General features: G+C 38.5%; 1 protein-coding gene across 3 annotated transcripts; it reads right to left on the bottom strand.

The window, feature by feature from the left end:
• Positions 1–2225: 2225 nt before the first annotated feature.
• On the bottom strand, positions 2226–19349 carry CASP2 (caspase 2). Of its 3 annotated transcripts, XM_026112888.2 has the most exons (11): positions 19159–19349; positions 18805–18955; positions 14139–14306; positions 13136–13211; positions 11584–11678; positions 9856–10032; positions 9562–9690; positions 8714–8804; positions 4938–5087; positions 4752–4861; positions 2226–4114 (listed from the first exon to the last, which is right to left on the bottom strand). In XM_026112888.2, exons 2-11 carry the CDS (start codon positions 18952–18954, stop codon positions 3980–3982), a joined length of 1281 nt encoding a protein of 426 aa, XP_025968673.1. In that variant the 5' UTR covers position 18955; positions 19159–19349; the 3' UTR covers positions 2226–3979. The 3 variants fall into 3 exon arrangements, with proteins under 3 accessions (XP_025968673.1, XP_025968674.1, XP_025968672.1); XM_026112889.2 differs by lacking the exon at positions 19159–19349 and having other exon boundaries at positions 2226–4400; positions 18805–19140; XM_026112887.2 differs by lacking the exon at positions 19159–19349 and having other exon boundaries at positions 18805–19138.
• Between the last annotated feature and the right edge of the window lie 278 nt (positions 19350–19627).

The following is a 19627-nucleotide window of genomic DNA, read 5'->3' as shown; positions in this document are numbered from 1 at the left end:
AACATTTTTTTTTCACACATATACTCTGCTGACATCATGGCTGTGTAATAAAGAAGATCCATTACATAGACAGTATTTTCTTCTCTTGTATTTCATTAAGCTTAATAATTTAATGATGTGATGTAGTGAAGAATTGTCATACCCTGACGACAAGAATATGACAATACACTGCTGCCTGCAACATGTCAACAGTGTACAGTAGGAGTCTCAGCCAGGCACAAGTTTTATTTTACAAGATGTTTTATAGACTGTCAAACAAATCTTTTGATGCTTTTGCAAGCATGCCTTCTTTCAATGCCATTCTGTACATCTTATTTTTTTTTTTTTAAAAGACTATTTTTACGAAGTCAAATCCTTTAAGTATCTATCATTTTTTGTAAGGACAAATGGGGAAACAAAACCAATTTGAAATTATCACAGTCATATTCACTTATTGAATTGTTCCACCAACACAGCGACTTTCATTCAACTTGGATTTGTAAAATACCTTGTCTAAATCCAGTTCCATTCACTGTTTTCACTCCCCTTTCCAAAAACCAAAATAGAACAAAACAAAACTTTTGACATTCTTCTTCTTACTTTTTATTTTTAAGCCAAAATGTAAACTCATCAATACTTTCTTGCTATCCCACCTATTTAAGTTGTTCATTAAACTATGCTGGTAGTTTAAAGCTTATTTCTCTAAAAATGAAAACATCTTGTTTACTTTATCTTCTGTACTACTACAAACACTTTCTGCACAGGTAGATGTTGGTGATTCCACTATTGCACACAATTACTAGTTTTTTTGTACTAGCATTTGGTATTACTGAAATACTGATGCATCTCTTTCTGTAACACAGAGCTCAGAAGAAAGAGCCTTCTAGGTGTCACAGGTGACACAGAGTGACAACCTGTAGTGGATCTGGATACTGGGGTTTATTTAAGAATGAACAAGATTAGAGCTTTTACTCTTGGCTCCCTCTCAGTGCTACATTCCCTAGGTCTTGCCCTCCCTTCCCAGCAGGGCGATCACTTCTGATCTGTGAAGGTGGGACAGAATGCGGTGTTGGTTCTGGGCTGCAGTTAGCTGTCTCAGGCATCACCAGCCAAGGTCCCTGGGCATCCACTTGCATACATTTCTGTGCAGCTCTCTGACCTCCTGGATCTTTCCCCACATCCAGGACCTTTCCTCCAGCCAGAATCTTCACCTTCTTTCTAGGCTTCCTTCCTCTTTCTGAGACCCCTTATTTTTTTCAGGAACCTTTGTTTTCAGCACCAGCTCTTCTTTCTGGAACACGAGGCCCCCACTTTTCCCAATGTAAACAGGCTATGTGGAGAAGTGCAACACATGATCAGTCGCCCAATTGGTGGTTCTGTCTCACATCTCTTTTTCAATTTATTAACCTTTATTTAGTTCAGGTGTTATAATAATTTACAACAAGCCCAAACCAGTTGCAGCTAGTAAGTAGCAGGCTTCTGCTTGAGAGTTCAAAAGTTCAGTTTCAGACATTCACCCACACATACACAAAAAAACAATTATCTGCTGTCTGGTAGTGTTCACAATTTGATTTCCACCCCCCCCCCCCCCCAACCTACAACACTAGGGTACATGTATTTTGCCTGTTTTTTTCTTCACACTCACTCAAAAGCAAAAGAGACTAGTATCTGGAGTAAAGATACTCTTTACTCATGTAAGGACTTGGTTTCATTCAGCTTCCTTATTTGCATCCTAGAAGCACCACCTGAGTCTGCAAGGGAGCACATCATTGCATGAATTTGAAAACCAAGATACCATCTCGTTATGGTAATGATATATGGTGACAGCAAAATACATTCAGAGCAATGTTTCTATTATTTGTAATTTCAAGAAACAGGTACATGAAAGCAGAGAATAATTAAGACACTTTTTATGTCTACTTTCTCAGTATAATCAACTGGGATTTAATCACAGTCCTCCTACAAAGACAGACTAATAATTCTGAATTTATTCAAGATTTTACAGGACCCCATGTATTGGGTACCCATCAACACACATTCCTTCCTGATTGAGCACTGCTGCAAGGATGTGTGTGTTCTGTCAGAATAGGCATGCCACATTCAAAGTACTAACTACGCAACAAAATAAAGAAAGAAACATGAACTCTGGAAGATACTATCTTAAGAAATTATGCAAAATTCTCCTTATACAGAAGTTCCATTTCTGTGCAAAGATATAGTTCTCCAAATGGAAGATACGGTACAGATTAATCAAAGAAGAGTTCTTTATTTTGACATCTCAAGGCAGTAAAATATAGGTATACAAAAAGCATATACGAAAGTGGCAGTGATAATGCAAATTGATGCAATCCTACAGAAAGGTAATCCATCAGAGTGGAGTACTTCATCAATACACATATCTGTACAGTATTGCAACATTTCAAAGAGGGAGCACTCAGGAAGAAAATGTTTATATTCCAGAGAGAAACAACACCCCTAAATTGGTATCTTAATGTTAGAGTAAGGCATCCATTGGCAAGTATGATCCTAGATCTGCTTATCACATGTTGTGTGCAAGATAACCTGCATTCCTTTGTGCTTCCTATTCATAATTTTATCTTGAAACAGATTTAAAAAAGCCACACTTACATAAAAAGAACAAGGCAGGAACTGTCAACCTACTGTGACAGAATAGAGAAGACAGAGACTCAAATATACAGACTGTAGTCAGTACGTAATCCAGTATATTGGGATTTAGGCTACCACAAAACAGAACAATGTCCATGTCCCCCATCACATTACATGGTAGCAACTGAAACAGGACACAAGGCAAATTACAGTATAAAGAGAATGCATAGGAAACTTCCAAAAGAAGTGATGGATTATGCCACTGCATTTCTGATTGACCAGTTATAGTGACACTTTGCAAACAACATTAGCTAAACAAACAGCTTTAAATGATCATGGTTGAAGGAAGAAAATTCACAGAATAAGGGTAATTATAATGTGAAACTCTTCCCTTTTGAATTAAAGGGAAACAAACTGCATTGATGAATAATCCAAGCAGTATGCTTAGATCGTAAAGAGCTGCCTTGAATAATTTTGTTAATTAAACAAATAAAAGACGAGATCCTTCTGTACACAGTTGTGGGGTATCAGTCATATAGTGCAATTTATAGACTGCTGAGAAGTTGGTGGAGTGTCTGAATGCTGTATTTATTGTAATATGTAGCTACAACGGCAAACTAATTCAAAGTGATACTCTACACAGTTGCTCATATTTGGGACTAAGGAGAGCTAATCTAGAATTTCTTGATTCAAAACTATTTCCAGGGCAGTTTATGGAGATCCACTCCTGCATACTGGAAGTCCTGTTTCTTCATTTATTTTCCTAACCTGGGATGTCTTGTGGTTCTTCTGGTAACTTGGCTACAGAAGGAATACGTGCAAAGCTAGACTTTAAGTGATGAACTGCGAAGTGTCAAGTACTGAAACAGTAACATTTTAGAAAGGAGAAGGATTCTCTTTCACAAGGGAGTCCTTTTCTAATGTGCACAGGAACTGACTGTGCTGCATGAAGAACCTGGCAAAAATTACTTAAAAATGTTGACATGAAAGCATAAATAGCAATTTATGAATAATTTTCATTTCAGAAAGACTTTTCAAAAAATCTATATGGATAGTCAGTTTCTTTTTTTGCATTCATGTTGCTTACAAATGCCCTTATGCCTCCTCCCAAAGAATGTTGTCATTTCTTCCCAGTTCCAGTTCTGATCTCTGCATCAACATCTATACATATGGAATAAGCCAGGACATTAGAACTTTAAACCCTGAATTGAATCAGATTACCAATAGTCGCCACATAATTTTAGAAAAAGACTTCAAGAACTGGTCTGGCAAGACATAAACCAGCATTCCTTGCTTGGGCGCCTGACGTCAAAGCGCCTAAGAAGAGAAATGTAGATATCCATACTCAGAGTTCAGCTTTGGCAGTATGACTCTTCCAACAGAACTGGCAGGGTTAACTTTGTGCCAGATAGCCAGGAAACAGGTAAAGGTCCCGACAGAGTGTGCTACAGTATTCTGACATTTCCTTACAGCGATGGAATTCTGTGCCTGGGGCATAACCTTCTCTTTGTTTGATTTGCCTATTCACCTAAACATGAGAGAAAAAAAATTACTGGAAGAATTAATAAGACAGAAGTGAGGAAAGTGTCATCACTTGCCTTACTCAAAAATTATTTTATTTGACTTATCAAGTAGTCTCCTGTATACTGCCTTTCTAAGCTACAGGAAGGATGCAGAACTGGGGTGCAGTTCCATAGCAGATCAGGTTATCGTGGTCACATTGCTGACTTCCCCCCATATTCTTAACCTTTCCTTTGCATTAGTCCAAGTGCTTGTGCAGCTATATGGTGAGCCAGTTCAGGGAATAAACTCATCTGAAAAATAAAATTATTGCTATACAAGAAAAGTGATTCCTTTTAAACCAGATTAAGTCTCCTCATAAATTCACCAGATGTTCACACAAGTACAAGAGAAGGAGTCAAACAAACACACCATTCTTTACTTTGATTATACTGCTGCGGAACCATATCCTTAATTCTACCTAATTGCTAGCAATAACCATGACAAGAAGTTCTCTGTATATTAATGGAGTAGAAAGTAATCATTTTGCAAAGAACAGGACAAGAACACTTGCTTTAAGAGTAGATTAATCCTAGCAAGTTGAAGCAATGGAAGGCTCTTCAGAAACCTAATAAATGTGGGACAGGAAAGATACTCTAGCTCACCTTCACCAACATGTCAGCTACATGAGTGTCTCGGGAGTCCTCTGCGAACACAGAGGTGAGAGCCTCGATATACCAGGATCCACGCTTGGTGTTTCGCATGGCAGCAGTGCCTGAGAATAAAGAGTGTATATGATGAAGTTCCTGAGGGAAGACAGACAAATACAACCTCCTTAGGCCCCTTAATACCTTTCAGACAAGCATATCCACAGATCATATCAGAGCGTGTAGGCAGACGCAGCTTGAGATTTTCTTCCTTGTTTGCATCACTTTCCTCACAGCCTGGGGAATCTGACCGTTCTTTCCCATCTCTTTGATCCACTCCCCGGTCTGTCTCATCTGGGGAAACAATGAGAGGGAGGGGGAAAAAAGGAAAGGGAGAAATTATCCTAAATTCTAGGATGCAATTTTCCTGTATTCCATCATTATGTTTGAGTCCTGGTCAGCAATCCCACAACTGTTGTAAAGCAGACAGCTTTTGTATGAACTATTACTTTTTCAGCTGTTTTTAAAACTTATCTGCAAGTTCTTCTGCACAAACTAATGCAGATACCAACAAGTGCTGAACCTGTTCAGCCTGATGTGACTGTTAGTCTGCATGCTGATTGGATTTTTCTTCCCTCCCTTCCTATGCAGACTGAGGAGTAATCAATAAAGCAAAAGCTTTTGGTCATTCTTCATGAAGCATAGAAGGACATGATGCCTAGCCTTAAAAGCTTCTCTTTCCCACTTTTGCTATCATAGAAATTGCAAAAATGTCTAGTCTAGTTTGTAATGCTAACTACCAGCTTATTACAGGACTCAAATGAGAACTATACATTTAGTCTCTAAGGTATACGTACAAGAAAAATCAAAAAACATGGACCAAATAACTCATCTAGTTCAAAATCCTGACTATATCACTTGCTTCAATTAGAAGCCTAAATTCAGCAATAGGAAAATGCAAAATAATTTGACCCCAAACACTAAAGAGAAAGATCTCTAGCATGTGTGGACATTAGTTTAAAACCTGGATAACATTTAATGTCCTTTCCAGGATTCATTAGATTTATGATGACAATTCTGGATATTCTCAATTGGTTGTTAACAGCTTCCTGTTTAATCCAGAATAACTGCTTGGTTGCAATAACTTTAACAGTCCAGGTATGTTGCAATAAAAATGAAACTATATTAGGAATACCTTTTACAGACTTTCTATATGATTTTGTCCTTTTCTTCTCGTGTTGTAAGATGAAAATCTCTTATTCTCCTTTCTTCCTAATGGCATGGGCCAGATTTTAGGTTTAAAAAGTGTTAAGTATCCACTTCAGAGGCTTTCTGGTTAGGATGGCTCTAGGTTTTAGTTGCTAGGCTATGCCTGAGGAATGCATTTCTAACCATTCTTCCCACATATAAGCAGTGATGCTGGTGGCAGCTCATAATCATGCACAGGAGATGGTTAGTTCATAGGGCGGCAAGGTCATTCTTCTTTTCCTCCAAAATAAAAGGAGTGGGAGCAACGCAACTATCTTACAGGCTAGATTTAGCCTACAATTAAGGCACTACAGCTCAAAATTTAATGAATACCTTCATCCTCTCTTTAAGGAATTTTCACCACACATTTTTTTCATGATTTTTCTGACACTTCTCCAAACCATTTTAGTTCTATGTCTTCTTAAACATTTAGGGTATTGTTCATAATGTATGCTATTTCAGATAAGACAACACAGGTAATTTTATAATGAAACTATATTATCCACACTGTCATCATCCCATAAAGTGTAAAGTCAAAGTGTTTTTGATCAAAGCTTCAGAATAAGTAGAAGTTATCATGGATTTGTCTTCAAACACCATCCCAGTCCACTTGCCAACATTAACTGAAAAATGTAAACAATTAATGACATCAAGTCATTCTTCTGAATGCTTCACCTCTAATCTACATCACCAGTAACTGGCATCCAAACTGATCCAGCCTGTTTGTATCTCTCTGAAGTTCCTCACACAGACCCTTCTTGCCCTTATTCATTTAAATAACTGTCAACTGCACACCTGCCATCATTTGCCACAGTTCTTCACTTTTTTAAATTAACTACTATATCAAACCCAGCAGCTAAGCAGCTTTAAAGCCTCTGAAATGAAGTGAAATCTGACTATTTGTCTTTTTCCATTGCTTTCTGTTGCCACCAATTTTTGATCTATGACAGTAAGTGGACTACTTTAATTCTTTAGTAGACTCTGGTAGAAGGCTCTTTGGAAATTAAGTAGGCTGTACCAACTCTTCTTTTTCTACATTTTTGAATCTGTTATTAATACAAGAGAAACAAGGATTTCACATACATTTAGGGAGAAAGAATAACCTATGCATTTCCATTTTGTTTCAACTGGTTCCAGCTAACGTGCATGGGATTGAGATATTCACAACTAATCTAAAATCTCTCAGACTACTTTTATAGTCTTTTAAATATGACTTTTTAAGAAAGCAGTATTGGTTAGTCTAACCTTTGAATGCTAACTAGAGAAACTAAATGTTTTTATTGGCAGCTCAATTAATTCACAAGTAGCTTTACCTTCCAACCATTAATGAAAGTTTATAAGAAAGGTTAATAAAAGTTTATTCTTTAAACTAAAAGATTTTTCCCTTTCAGTTGCTCAAGTCTCAGTCGTTTGCCTACTGCAATATCCCAGTCTACAGCATTTTGTATAGAAAGCTTCTTACTCTTTCCTAACTGAAACCTTCTTGGGAAAAGGAAGGCCAAGCCTATTTTGTTTATGTGGACAGAACAACTGTGGTAACATTACAGTCAAATAAACAATTAGGTAAGCTGCCAAAACTGGCTTATTATGCTTATTTCCACACTGATAGGAGACTGTACATTCACTTCTCTTCAAGAGTATCTGACAGTTAAATAACATCAGGAAAGCAATCACATTAAATTGATATCGTAAACACACATATTACAATATTCCCAAATGCTATAAGGATCAAGTATTTTTACTGATACCTAAAATATTTTTATTGTAGAGATTAGATTTTTTCTGCATTAGAATTAAACTTGTGTAGATAACAGTTGAATGAAACGTGCACTTGGTGGAGGACAAAATATAAAGCTCAGCTAAAAATGAAAAAGAAGGGAGGAAACGGCAAGGGACAAGGGAAAAGAAGGGGAAAAAGCATACACACTAGAAAGGATATTCCAGGCTTCTGGAAAAAAAAAGTTTTCCAAGACAGAACTTCTCTTTGGAGTACCTGCAGTTTCCCAGCAGTGCTCTAAAAGCGCAAACATTTCAGGGAAAAATTTAGTCATTAGCAGATCTGAAAGCTAGTTTGTTACACATCATATTTAGTTACAAAAGGAGCAAAATAATTAGTAGAAATGATAAAAAAAAAAAAACAGGAACAGGAAGAATGGAAAAAGCCACAAGTCTATGAGAATTAAGGATAGAATTCTGTAACTGCAATAGTATGTGAAAAAGGGCATAAGGAAAGGTCAGCTGAAGGTTGAGAGAACAGGAAGGGGGAGGCGGGGAAGACTTGGCGCCAACTCAAGAATGACCACCACAGCAGATGCAACATATCTAGGATCAAGAGAAAGACAGCACCTCAGACAAGATTTCAGTGCTAATGCACCACTCCATGCTGTGCTGTAGTTAGAACGCCACATGCTTCACTACCTCTATTGCAAGCATAGCAAGAGAAAGCTTCAGCATATGATATGGAATATGATAGGGCTTTCCATTACTAAGGTGCTCTGGGGTCTGCAAGTGAATGCACACACCTCATGCAGAGCGAAAGACACTTACAGAGCAATAGATGCAGTGGCAGCAGCAGGGCAGAGGGAGGTGAATATGGGTTCCACCTACACCTGAGAGAAGCTTTTCTCCTGGAAGAGGAGAGTTGACAGCAAGTTGAATGTGAGGGTGTGTATGTATGCAAATAAGCCTTAATGGCATGCCAAATATATGGCTTTTAGTATTTGGGCACTCACCTCCCCGGCAGGCCTGAATAAAGAACATTTTGGGCTTATTCTGGAGGTTTGGACAGTTTGCATTATCAAAGAGCCGGAAAGCCTCCTGCAACTAAGAGAAGAAATAAGGTAAATATTCTTCACTGCAGCCTTCTGTGAGCTGTAACCTAAATGGCTCACTTTACTTCACTGTTTTGGTTTTTACCTCACTACTCTTGATATTTTCCCCTTTGTTTCACTTATTTAATTCCTCTCCAAGCAATCACACTGGTCAGACCACAGGTCCATCCAGCTCAGTATCCTGTGTCTGACAGTGGCCATACACAAATACCTCGGAAAGAGTATAAAAGCAGGGCAACTACACCTGACAGATTGCTCTAACACTGTCCCTCCCAGGCTATAAAAATTTTTAGCTCAGGAACTTTTTGAGTTGGATGCAGTTTCTATATATTTCGTAACTTTCAGTATCACATACAAAGATGTCCAGTCTCCTCTTGAACCTATACAAATATTTTGTATTCTTAACATCTTTTTGTAAGAAGTTTCCCATGTCAACTATTCACTGTGTGACAAACATCTTCTTTTGTTTATTTTCAACCTTACTCCTATTAGTTTCATTTGATGCACACTAGTACTTGTATGGGAAGAGAGAATGAACTAATTGCTTCCTATCTGCCCTATTTCTACACCATTCCTTATCTTACAGACCTCTCACTGCACTCCCACACTTTGCTTCCCACACGCTCTTATTTTTCCTTTTTCAAAAAGTAGATCCTCAGTCTCCCCATTACTTCCCCTCCTAATTTTTTCTCTTTACATCTTGGAAAGCAACAATGGAATCTAGAACACATCAGGTCACAGGAATATACCTGTAGTAGTTTGCCATCAATGCCATAAACCCCACCTTCCACACCATGGGAAAGTAAGGCTATAATGCAGGAATCCACATCCCGATGATCTGGCAGCTTAGAGAATCTCTGCAATGCATTCTGCATCTCCTAGAAGAGAGAAAAAAAGTATTTAATGCTTCCCAGATTTGCACAGGGAAAATGGGTAAAGGTACAAGGATAAATAAAAATGGCCTGCCTGTTATGGAACAAACAGCACAAAAGACATCTGTTCCATAACAATACTTGTTGCAAAGTAAGCAATCTCCAACTTACCAGTGCAGTTTGATCATGAAAGACAGTCACTTGGTACCCAAGATGCTTAAAAAGCATCTCCAGTGCAGTACAGTCCACATCTCCCCCTGAGCGGTACTCCAAGTCCTTCTCACTACTGAAATGCATATTGCTGAGAATAAGTGCTAAGCCTCGTGGCTCAGATATCAGTTTATATGCCTGAGAAGAACAAAGACAGTTTAATATAGGTAAATTTAGCCTGCACAAGGAAATAATACAGTTTCAGAGTAGAATAGCAATCCCTGCATACCTGTTTGATTACTGAAAATGTAAGATTTCTAGTTTGAGAAGGCACAAAAACAGCAGAGGTCAAATTTTGTAAGTGTGTGTTTTTTTTAAATGTATCAAATATATCAAATATTTAAAATTTTTAAATATATCAAATGTTTATATTGCAAAGGGTCGTAAGGCAACTCTGAAAGTCTCTGCAGCTGATGTCCCTGTAAAGTTGCATTATTAAGATATTGTAATAGCTTGCCTTATTTCCCCTCTTAAAAGAAACATCGATTTTACATTTCAAATTGTTAGGTCTTGCTAACTTCCCTTCCCTCCCCTTCCCCCAAACACACTCCCAACATGACCCCACATATTTTGGTCATACCCATCAACAACCTTAGGACATCACGTAAATTTTAGGTAACATTTCTTAATTGCTTTCAGAGCAGGTAAAAACGTGAAATAACACGCGTGCAATTGTAAAAGCAAGAGACTGTCAATCACTGATCCTGAGAGTTAGGAGGCTGGCAAAAAACATTAACAGAGAAAAAACTAACTTAAGGAGGGTGTCTTTGAACTCAGTTCCCTCCTTGCCCCTTCCACTCTAACAACAGCAAACTGATAGTAAATTGGTTACTAACATTGCCTTCAATTGGAAACAAAGTTTAATACTGAAAGAGGATAGGAAATAGGGTGTAACCACAGACAGATGTAAAAATAGGCAAGTTGGGCCCATACTGATGCACCTCAATTAGGTCTCCCCAACAGACAATTTAAAAAAATCTCTTTTGCTGCATGTATAATCTGTGATAGAAGCATTAAATGTTAACACATTGTGTATCTCTACTAGGAGAATCTGCCCTGCTACACAAAATGATTCATCTTTCTTATGCCCAACCCGCCACAACCTACGCATTACAAACAGAATAAACAAAAAATAATTACACTATATACACAGTATCTACAACTACAGAAGAGGATTCAGGTTGTTCTACTGGGTACAGCACAGAATTCTGATCTGGTTCTTGTGTCTAAGGAGAGACTCTTCCTAAGCCAGCTGGCAGTTAAAACAGCTTGCTTGTGATAGCAAGCTGAAACACAGTCCTAATATCTTAGTCATTTGCAGAGTGTGTCAGCACACAGAAGAACAAGTGAGAAAGTAGATACAGATAGACAAACATAAGGCAATAATATAGGCAGCTTACAAACACAGAGCAAAAAAACAGAAGACATCTCAAAGAGTTCTTCATGAATAAAAAACAGAGACACAGATTTGTATAGAGTTACAGTGCTTCTCAAAATTTCTTGACACTTATAAATGGGAACTACATCAAATGGAACATGACTGGTAACACTTCAGTTACACAGATGGCACAACACCAATCCATATCCCAGCGAAGCATATGTTTCCACGCAAGTAGTAAGTAGTGTTGTTTCAGTTGATGTATCCAAACACTCCACATCTTGAGGAGATTTTGTCTATCAAATACTTACCGAGTGCTGGTGATCACGATAGAATTCTGGAGTGCAGTGCTTCACTGGAGGAATTGGGGGACCATCTCCATTATCCCAGGAATGCTCCACTGGTTCTGTGTAGAACATGCATATTAATAACAACAATAAAAAAATTCTAACTGCAAAGCCTCTGCATTAAAGTCCTAAGCTACAAAATCTTAAGCATGTGCTTTTAGGCATGTTCCTCTATTATACTATTCATATCTCAGGGACTACAGACACACAATGAAACATAACAGAAAAAGCAAGACTACTGAAATGGTATACTTATTTTTTATACTTTTTATATTTTTAATTTGCCGCCCTGTTTGTAGTTTAATTAAAGCCTAGCAAATTCAGTTGCAGATTATGCAAACAGTATTCACACCTAAAATTACAGTTCTGTACTTTTCTGTTTTCTACTCTATCCCATCCCCTTCACAGTGAGGTTGACTAACTATTACTAGAAATATTCAAACAAAATAGTACTTTTTCTTTCATAAAAAGACCTCCCATTCTCACTGGATACAATTTCACTGCTTGTTTTATGCTGAATACCTGTATAAGTGATCAAATTAGATGTTTCTAACTTCTATGAAGGGCAATGCACTTTTTAGTTCATCTGTCTCTGAACAACCCTTACCTCCAGACAGAAGCAGATGAGGGAACGAGAATCAATTAATTTTCATTTGCAGACAAACACTCATTCTCCTGTCCTAAAGAAACTGAGCTAATAACATTCATGATCTCCTTTGAAATCATTTTGCAGCCTTTAGAAACATAGCTCTCTCAGCTGGAGGAACATCTGCTCTAAAAAAAGAATCTTTGCACCTAAAAAAACCCTTTAAAACCTAGACATTTGTTCTTCAATATCAGAAGGAGCTCCCTGTAACCAGCATCTAGTTAAAGAAGTGATTAGGGAACATTAGTACTCCGGGTATTACCAGAGACAACATAACAACTAGCAAGGTGATATGTTCCAACAACTAGTTCCTTGATCTAAGTCACAAATGCCTGTTTAAAAATAATGCTTATTTGCTGCACTCAAAGGAAGCTACAGAAATCTGTTTTGGGCCCACATAACATACGTAACACCTCCTACTTAAACTTTATGCTAAGAAGGTAGTATAACTAAATTATAAAATACTGCTAGAAACCAGTATTAATCGTTCTACACTTCTAGTTCTACCTAGGTTAGCCACTGTTTCTTACAAATCTTAAAGAAAGAAGAAAAACTTTGAAAATCTAAAATTTTACAGTAGACATGTTCTGCTTATGTAATAAAGTTTCCTATAAGAATAAATGAATGAAGGTGACTAGAAACTGACTGGTTCTCTCTCCCACTACGCTCTTCCATTATCATTTCCTTGCCTAATTCTGCCTTCAGCATCCATTCATAATATACTCAATTCATTGACAAGTTTCTATTACTATGATGAGCAAAGTGGTGGCAAACTTGCTTCTAAAATTGAGATATGACAAAGTATTAAGAACAAAATAGGTAACCAAACAAATAGCCAGTCAAACATTCATGGTGTCATGTGTGACTCACCAATCCAGCGTGGTCTCTTTGAATTACATGATTCATGGACAGGGAATGGAAGATATGATCCATAACAGTGTTCCAGCTACAAGAGATCCAATAAATCCATGAAATCATTAGCAAAAGTCTTCTATTTTTTTCCATAGCACAAGGCTGTAAGTATCATGGAACAGAGAGATAGGTATTTACACACATACATAAATGACTTCAAACATAATACACATCCAAATGAAACAGATTATGACAAGATAGCTGCGCTGTTTTTCCTTCAATGCAAAATTGTTTCCTTTCTTTGCTTATCTCTACTGCTACCCATATCCCCTGTAGAGAAACATTACACTGAGGTATCATATCCTCCTCGCACATCCTTAATCTCAGAACCTTTTGCGAAAACTTGATCTGTCTAATGATTCTTTTCTTTTAGGTTGCTATCAAAATTTCATCATGTTTGTATAGAAACGCAATTTAAAAAAGGAGAAAAAATAGTCTGAGACAGCCTACATTTTTCATAAGGGAACTTCTCTGCTCAAAAAAATCTGATCTTCCTTAGTATGAAATACGCTTACTGTGAGTTCCCATCTTTGTTAATGCACTGAGAACACTGAATCTTTATTAAATTCTTCCTTTAGTCCAGTGTTAACAACTGCAGATAATGAAAAGGTGAAAATGAAAAACAAAATTAGGAAAGAAAAGTCCCTCTCTTCCTCAACAGAGCAGGCTAATAGCTTTCTACTCAGAGAAGCTTTCAACACATAAATTGAAAGATTTTCGATATTTGCTTTACGGCTTTCAGGTTCTTGGTGACATGAATAAGAAATGTGGGAAAACTTTCTTCCTCCTCAATTCCTTCTCCCCTCTTTTTAACCTCAAGCTATGGCACGTTTCAATTTGTTAATAAAACCCACTCTGTCCTTTGTACACACTCCTTTCTTTTAACATTTAAAAAACATCCTTTTGTGCTCATACCCAATCCCAAATGCAGCCCATCCTTTTATTTTTAAAGTTGTAGTACCCTTGAAACTCCATTGCTCAGGTTGGATTCTGTCTTCAAGATCATTTCCTCCAGATGCTGCTGTTTGGTTTCCCGTAGAGCTTCGCAGAAGGCTGAGAAGGCATTAGGGCCTCTCTTGGGCAGCAAATTGAGGAATTCCACATTTTGGCTGAAGCTCCCAGACTTGTCCTAGATCCAGAGAAGAAACAGAATCTACACTCACAGAAACACCTCAGCACAACTCTTTTTTCTTCAAATAAATGTTCCATCACTGTGCTTAGCTGTGCCAGATGCCTTTTAAGTTTTTTCTAGTTCATTTCACCCTGCTGTTCATGTTAGTTCAAGGGGGAAGAGTATACAACAACACAGCAAGACAGCAATTCATACATGACCATACGCAGTAACACATCCTCTCATCTCTAAACTTTCACTTCCAGTTACTGTCTATATAATTTCTATTTCCTCTCATTTAACACACAAAGTCCCAAACCACATTTTCTGCTACTGCCCAGCTTGTTTATGGTCTCCTACACTCAGGTACAAATCCCTCAGAAAGTGTTAAGTAAAATATTTGTTTTATGCAGTTAATTCCAAATAGATACTACACATGTATACAGTGTTACATTTAGAGTAATGAAGCAATTTATAGTACTGTACGATAAACAGTAACAATCAACATTGAAATATATATATATAATATAAAGCATCCACTTCATCACACACATATATATATATATATACACAAAATCCACTTTCTGTGGATGTTTTACAGATATATATAGAGAGAGATAGATAGATCTATATAGATAGATAGATAGATACATCTATATAGATAAACCTGTAAAACATCCACAGGAAGTTTTAATTGTTAGAATATTAACAGGACATTTGCTAAAGAATTGTGTAATTTATGAAATAGTAGTCATCCCTGTGAAATCTGATATATAATGAAACACTGTGTACTAAAATACTGTGTACCAAAAAGTATGTTTTTTCACTTTTATGGAATTCATCCTACACTTTTCGGTTAACCAAGGCAATAATGCTGACAACTGTAGTCATTAACAATGTGACTTAAATCCAAGATCTCTCTTCTGGTGATGATAAGACATGGTTGATAAGTTACACAGAACCAGTGACTAACAGTACTTAAAACATTAGCAATGACAGGAACATAGGATCAGAAAAAAGCCTTCAGTCTGATATGTAAACCTCTGCTACAGAAGATTTTACATCATATAGTCCCTTTCATAAAATTTATCAAGCTTGATCTTAAAAGTAGTTTGGCTTTTGTCCCATCACATTGTTTAGAAGGATACTGCAAAACCATGCTGGTTTAATGCTCATGAACCTATTCACCACTGTCCTTTGACTTCATTCTCCTGTTCTTTCCCTTATTTAACAAATTAGTTTCTATAAATCAGTCTTCATTTGCTAGAGTAAATAAGCCACATTTTTTAGCCTTCTTTTATAACTATTGCCTTTTCCCTTTGACAATACAAGTGCTTTCCTGTTTCCACAGAAATTTTGTCTTTCAGAACACTGCTGACTAGAATTGCATATAGTATTCTCACCTATGCCTTTCAAAAAAGTACAAAAATACTTGCCCAGCTCTCCTGCAAACACTTCTCTATTAGTCCATAGAAGACAACCACCTCCACTTACTTGTATCTTGGTGTAAGCCCTCTGAATTTTATTTTCCTTAATAAAGTAAAACGACAGCTGATATTCTAAAGTACCTATTAATTATTTCTTCCTTTCTAATAGAGCAACAGCTGTTTATGACAGCATTAAAGCTGAAGATCATGAATCTTCTTCACTTTGTACATCTTCATAGTCTATGACTGAGCCATAAATCATGAGAACATGAGTTGCCTTGAGAATTGGACCTTAAGATTAATTGAAAAGTTGTATTTCCGTAATGTTCATATTCTGCAGGTTGTATGTACAGTAATCAGCTTTTGCGTAACTTCTTCCTCAACGCCACTGTTACAGGTTAATCTAAACAGCATTCAGCAAACATTCAGGAGTAAAACTTTCTTAAAGCAGATTTCTTTCATTCTGTTTTCTAATACATTCTTAATTCATCTTCGCACCTACAGATGAGTTTGATAATCTGTAAAACATCGACTTGTTGTAAGACATACTCTGAATTCAATTCTTCATCAAAATGCCACAGTATTAGGTTTGTTATTGAGCCAGAATACACATACAAGATCTAAGGAGACAGGGTACATCCTTGACAAATATCCTAATTGATCTTATGTCACTTTGTCGAAGCCACTGATCCCTTGTCACCTAGTAACCAACATAGAGCATTTAGATATCCCTATCCCCATGATCTACTAACCCACAATTATATTATAGAGGCTTCAATTTGTTTCAAAAGGAAAACAAACCCCTTGCTATCATAACTGCAGTTTTGAAGTTCCCTTCCAGAGCTCTGGAAGTACATCTGACACCCTGACAAGAGGACACTGATGAAGTGGATTTTGGACTTCATCTTAGAAATGGCTGTTTTCACTTTCACATTTTATTCTTATTGTCCACCTTTGCTTGGCCTTTGTGTCTGAAATCTCTCTTCATCTAGATAGTTATTAGATTTACCTTATCTTTAATACTTAGTAGACCCAAACTCTTTTTTTGTTCTTTTCAAAAAATATTATTATTGGAAATATTCATTTTGTCTAATATCTTTTAGGATGCCTCAATTCCAATTCATTCCTGCCAATGCTTACTCTCTCTCCATTTCTTCTTTGGGCATCCAAGCTGTTACTTATTAATTCTTCTCCAGCTTACACATACGAACTCTTTACTTACTCTTCACATGCCTTTAGAGCTCTTCATTCAGTTCAGTCACCTTCTCTTCAGTTGCACTTCCAACAATCTCCTCCTCTCCCCCTTTCTCTTACTTGTAATACAGATTCAGGATTGGTTTAGCAGCGCATATTCGAAGATATTCCAGGCTTTCCTCAGCTTCCTGAGCTCCTCAGTTTATTTCACTTTTCTTAGGGAAATTCTTAGTGAAATTTCACTCTTCTTCACTTCATTTAAAGAAAATAGACTTTTATAAACTGTTTCCAGAACCAATTTGTTTTTTCTTCCATTTAATATAAGTAGGACAAACACATGACCAGTACAAGTGATAGATTTTTAAGCTAAGATGATTTATCATATAATAACTCATCCAGATCTTCTTCATGCCATGACTATTTGTTTGGGGGAAGGAGGCAGAGAACCAGTCAGTTACAGCATCTAGGAAAATCTATGCTCTGTTTATCAAACACAGTGGCATTTTTCTCTTCCTATTTCCACTAAGGTCCCCCATTAGTGTCACAGTACATTTTTCGGGAATGGTTCTCCTTAACAGTATTCCTAAGATCTTTGTTCTCATTTGACCCAGCATGCAGGGGATTATAAGAAATTCACAGAACTACCCTAGAAGAATGAAAGAAGATAAGATAACTTGTTTTTGACTCAAGCGATCATTTTTTATTCATGTTATTTCTTATTTGTCTATTGTCCTGTTATCATCAGTACTATCCTGCCGCCTCTGCCTTCATTTCTATCATTCTAGTGCAATGCACATTTTGCATTACTACTGTTCCAGTTCTCATTGTTCTCCTCCTTTCTACTCCCCCCCTCACAACACGTTTATGTTATCCCTGTTACTTCCAGCTTCATTTCTGTATCAGTAGTCCGAGTTATTCTATTTTCTTGCTCGGACTGCTGCTGCTATTCATATATATTTAAGCTACCTCTTATGACCTGACTTCTCCGTCATAACACCTTCTTCCTCCGTTCTGTCTAAAGTACTGCTGCATCCCCTTTTACCTAATTATATCTGGAGGGCAAGATGCTCAGTCTTCTTCCTCTCTTTCTCAGTTTAAACCTTATTAACTACAGTAGCGTTTTTCCCAAACACTATTTCTTCTGGCACTGTCCCCGCTTCGAGAGGGTTTCTCTTTCAGTGACTGACTGCAGGCCAACAACGGAACATCTCTACAGACCAGCCATATGACATCAGTTCTTGCTTCATCCTTTACTCTTCACTGTCTTGCTGTATCTTTGTCCTCTTTCACTAGGGACTGGAACTATTTCAGGGAAGACTGCCTTGGCAGGTATCCTCAATGTGTCGCAAAGAAATTTTGTGCTACTTTTTGACACACACTGAGTCAAAATTCATCAGGAAGTTACTTCCTCACTCCCTTCAAAAATTCTTCAAGCAATTTACAAAACACACATGAAATATAAATTCTTTATGTAAAAGTAGCTTAAGTGCCACAACAAGCTGGCTATAACATATTAATTTACTTTTTCTCACAAGATTCTTTTGGAAATAGATATTCCTGCTTTTACAAATGGAAAAAAATAGAGGTACAAAATGACAGCTAAGGACTGAGAGATACTACCTGGCTCATCAAGTGCAGCCTGCCACAACTAGAGGTCCCCATGAAGTTCAGTGATTTAGTAGATTTCACACCATAATCATATTGGCGAGAGAGGCATACAATCCTCCTTCATGTTGCAAATACACCCCTTGCTGCTGTGCACGTTCTCCAAATGCAATCAGATTACAATACGCAGGTAATGCATACATGAGTTTTACCATGTTGCCACTTCCAAGAACGACACTGAGCTTAACTGGCAATAGAACTAGCAGTGTAGCCAAGTATGACCTGCTTACCTGTATCATTTCCATCATCTCGGTGGTGATGATATCTTTCTCTATCATATGCTCCATCAATTCTTTTAAAACCAGCTGCTTCGCCAGCATCACCCGGTTCTTCTTTAATGCTTCCTGGTGACACCTCTGCATGCCGCACGCTCCCAGCATCCTGGCAGAGGAGAGGAGACCAAAACCAAACTGAACCACAAGAGCCATCCCATCCCGCCCAACTTTCCGCTCAGGAACGAAAAGCCCATCTCCGCGGACAGCCGCCACCTGCCGGAGGACCGAAGACGCCCGACAACGGGCGGAAGAGACTTCCGCCAGTCGCACCACGGGGATCGCCGCCGCCGCCGGGAACGGCGCGCTTACCCGCCAGCTGCCGAGGCCGCACAGGCCCCCTGCGCCCACCTCTCGCCGCAGCCCGTGGCAAACCACCTCGGCGCGGCGCGGCGGCGGCGCCAGCTACCGGCCGGGACAAACGGCCGCACGCGCGCCCCCCCGCCACTCCCCTCCCCGCGCGCGCGCGCGCGCGCGCGCTCCTTCCCTGCAGCCCCTGGAGTCACGTGGCCGCGGCGGGCGCCTGCGCCGGAGCACCGCCCTGTGCAAGCGCCAAAAAAACCGAGCTTGCCGCTGCTGGCTCTGTTGTCCGTGTGCGCGTGCGCCGGCTTGGTGTGAGGCGCTGGGCGGGGAGGGAGAGGGAGGTTTTGTTGCTCTTCCGGCCCTGGGACGGTGGCGGTTGTTGGGGGCGGGTCTGCCTGGTGTTCCCGGGTGCCCTGTCAGCGTGCCTCTGGCGGGCGTCGCCTTCGCCCTCCTTGCCGTTGCGTTTCTGCATATCAGA

Source organism: Dromaius novaehollandiae, chromosome 1 (genome assembly GCF_036370855.1).
Source record: "Dromaius novaehollandiae isolate bDroNov1 chromosome 1, bDroNov1.hap1, whole genome shotgun sequence".
NCBI classification, from domain to species: Eukaryota; Metazoa; Chordata; class Aves; order Casuariiformes; family Dromaiidae; genus Dromaius; species Dromaius novaehollandiae.
The sequence above is the reverse complement of the archived record's forward strand: the minus strand, read 5'-3'. Positions and strand labels throughout refer to the sequence as shown.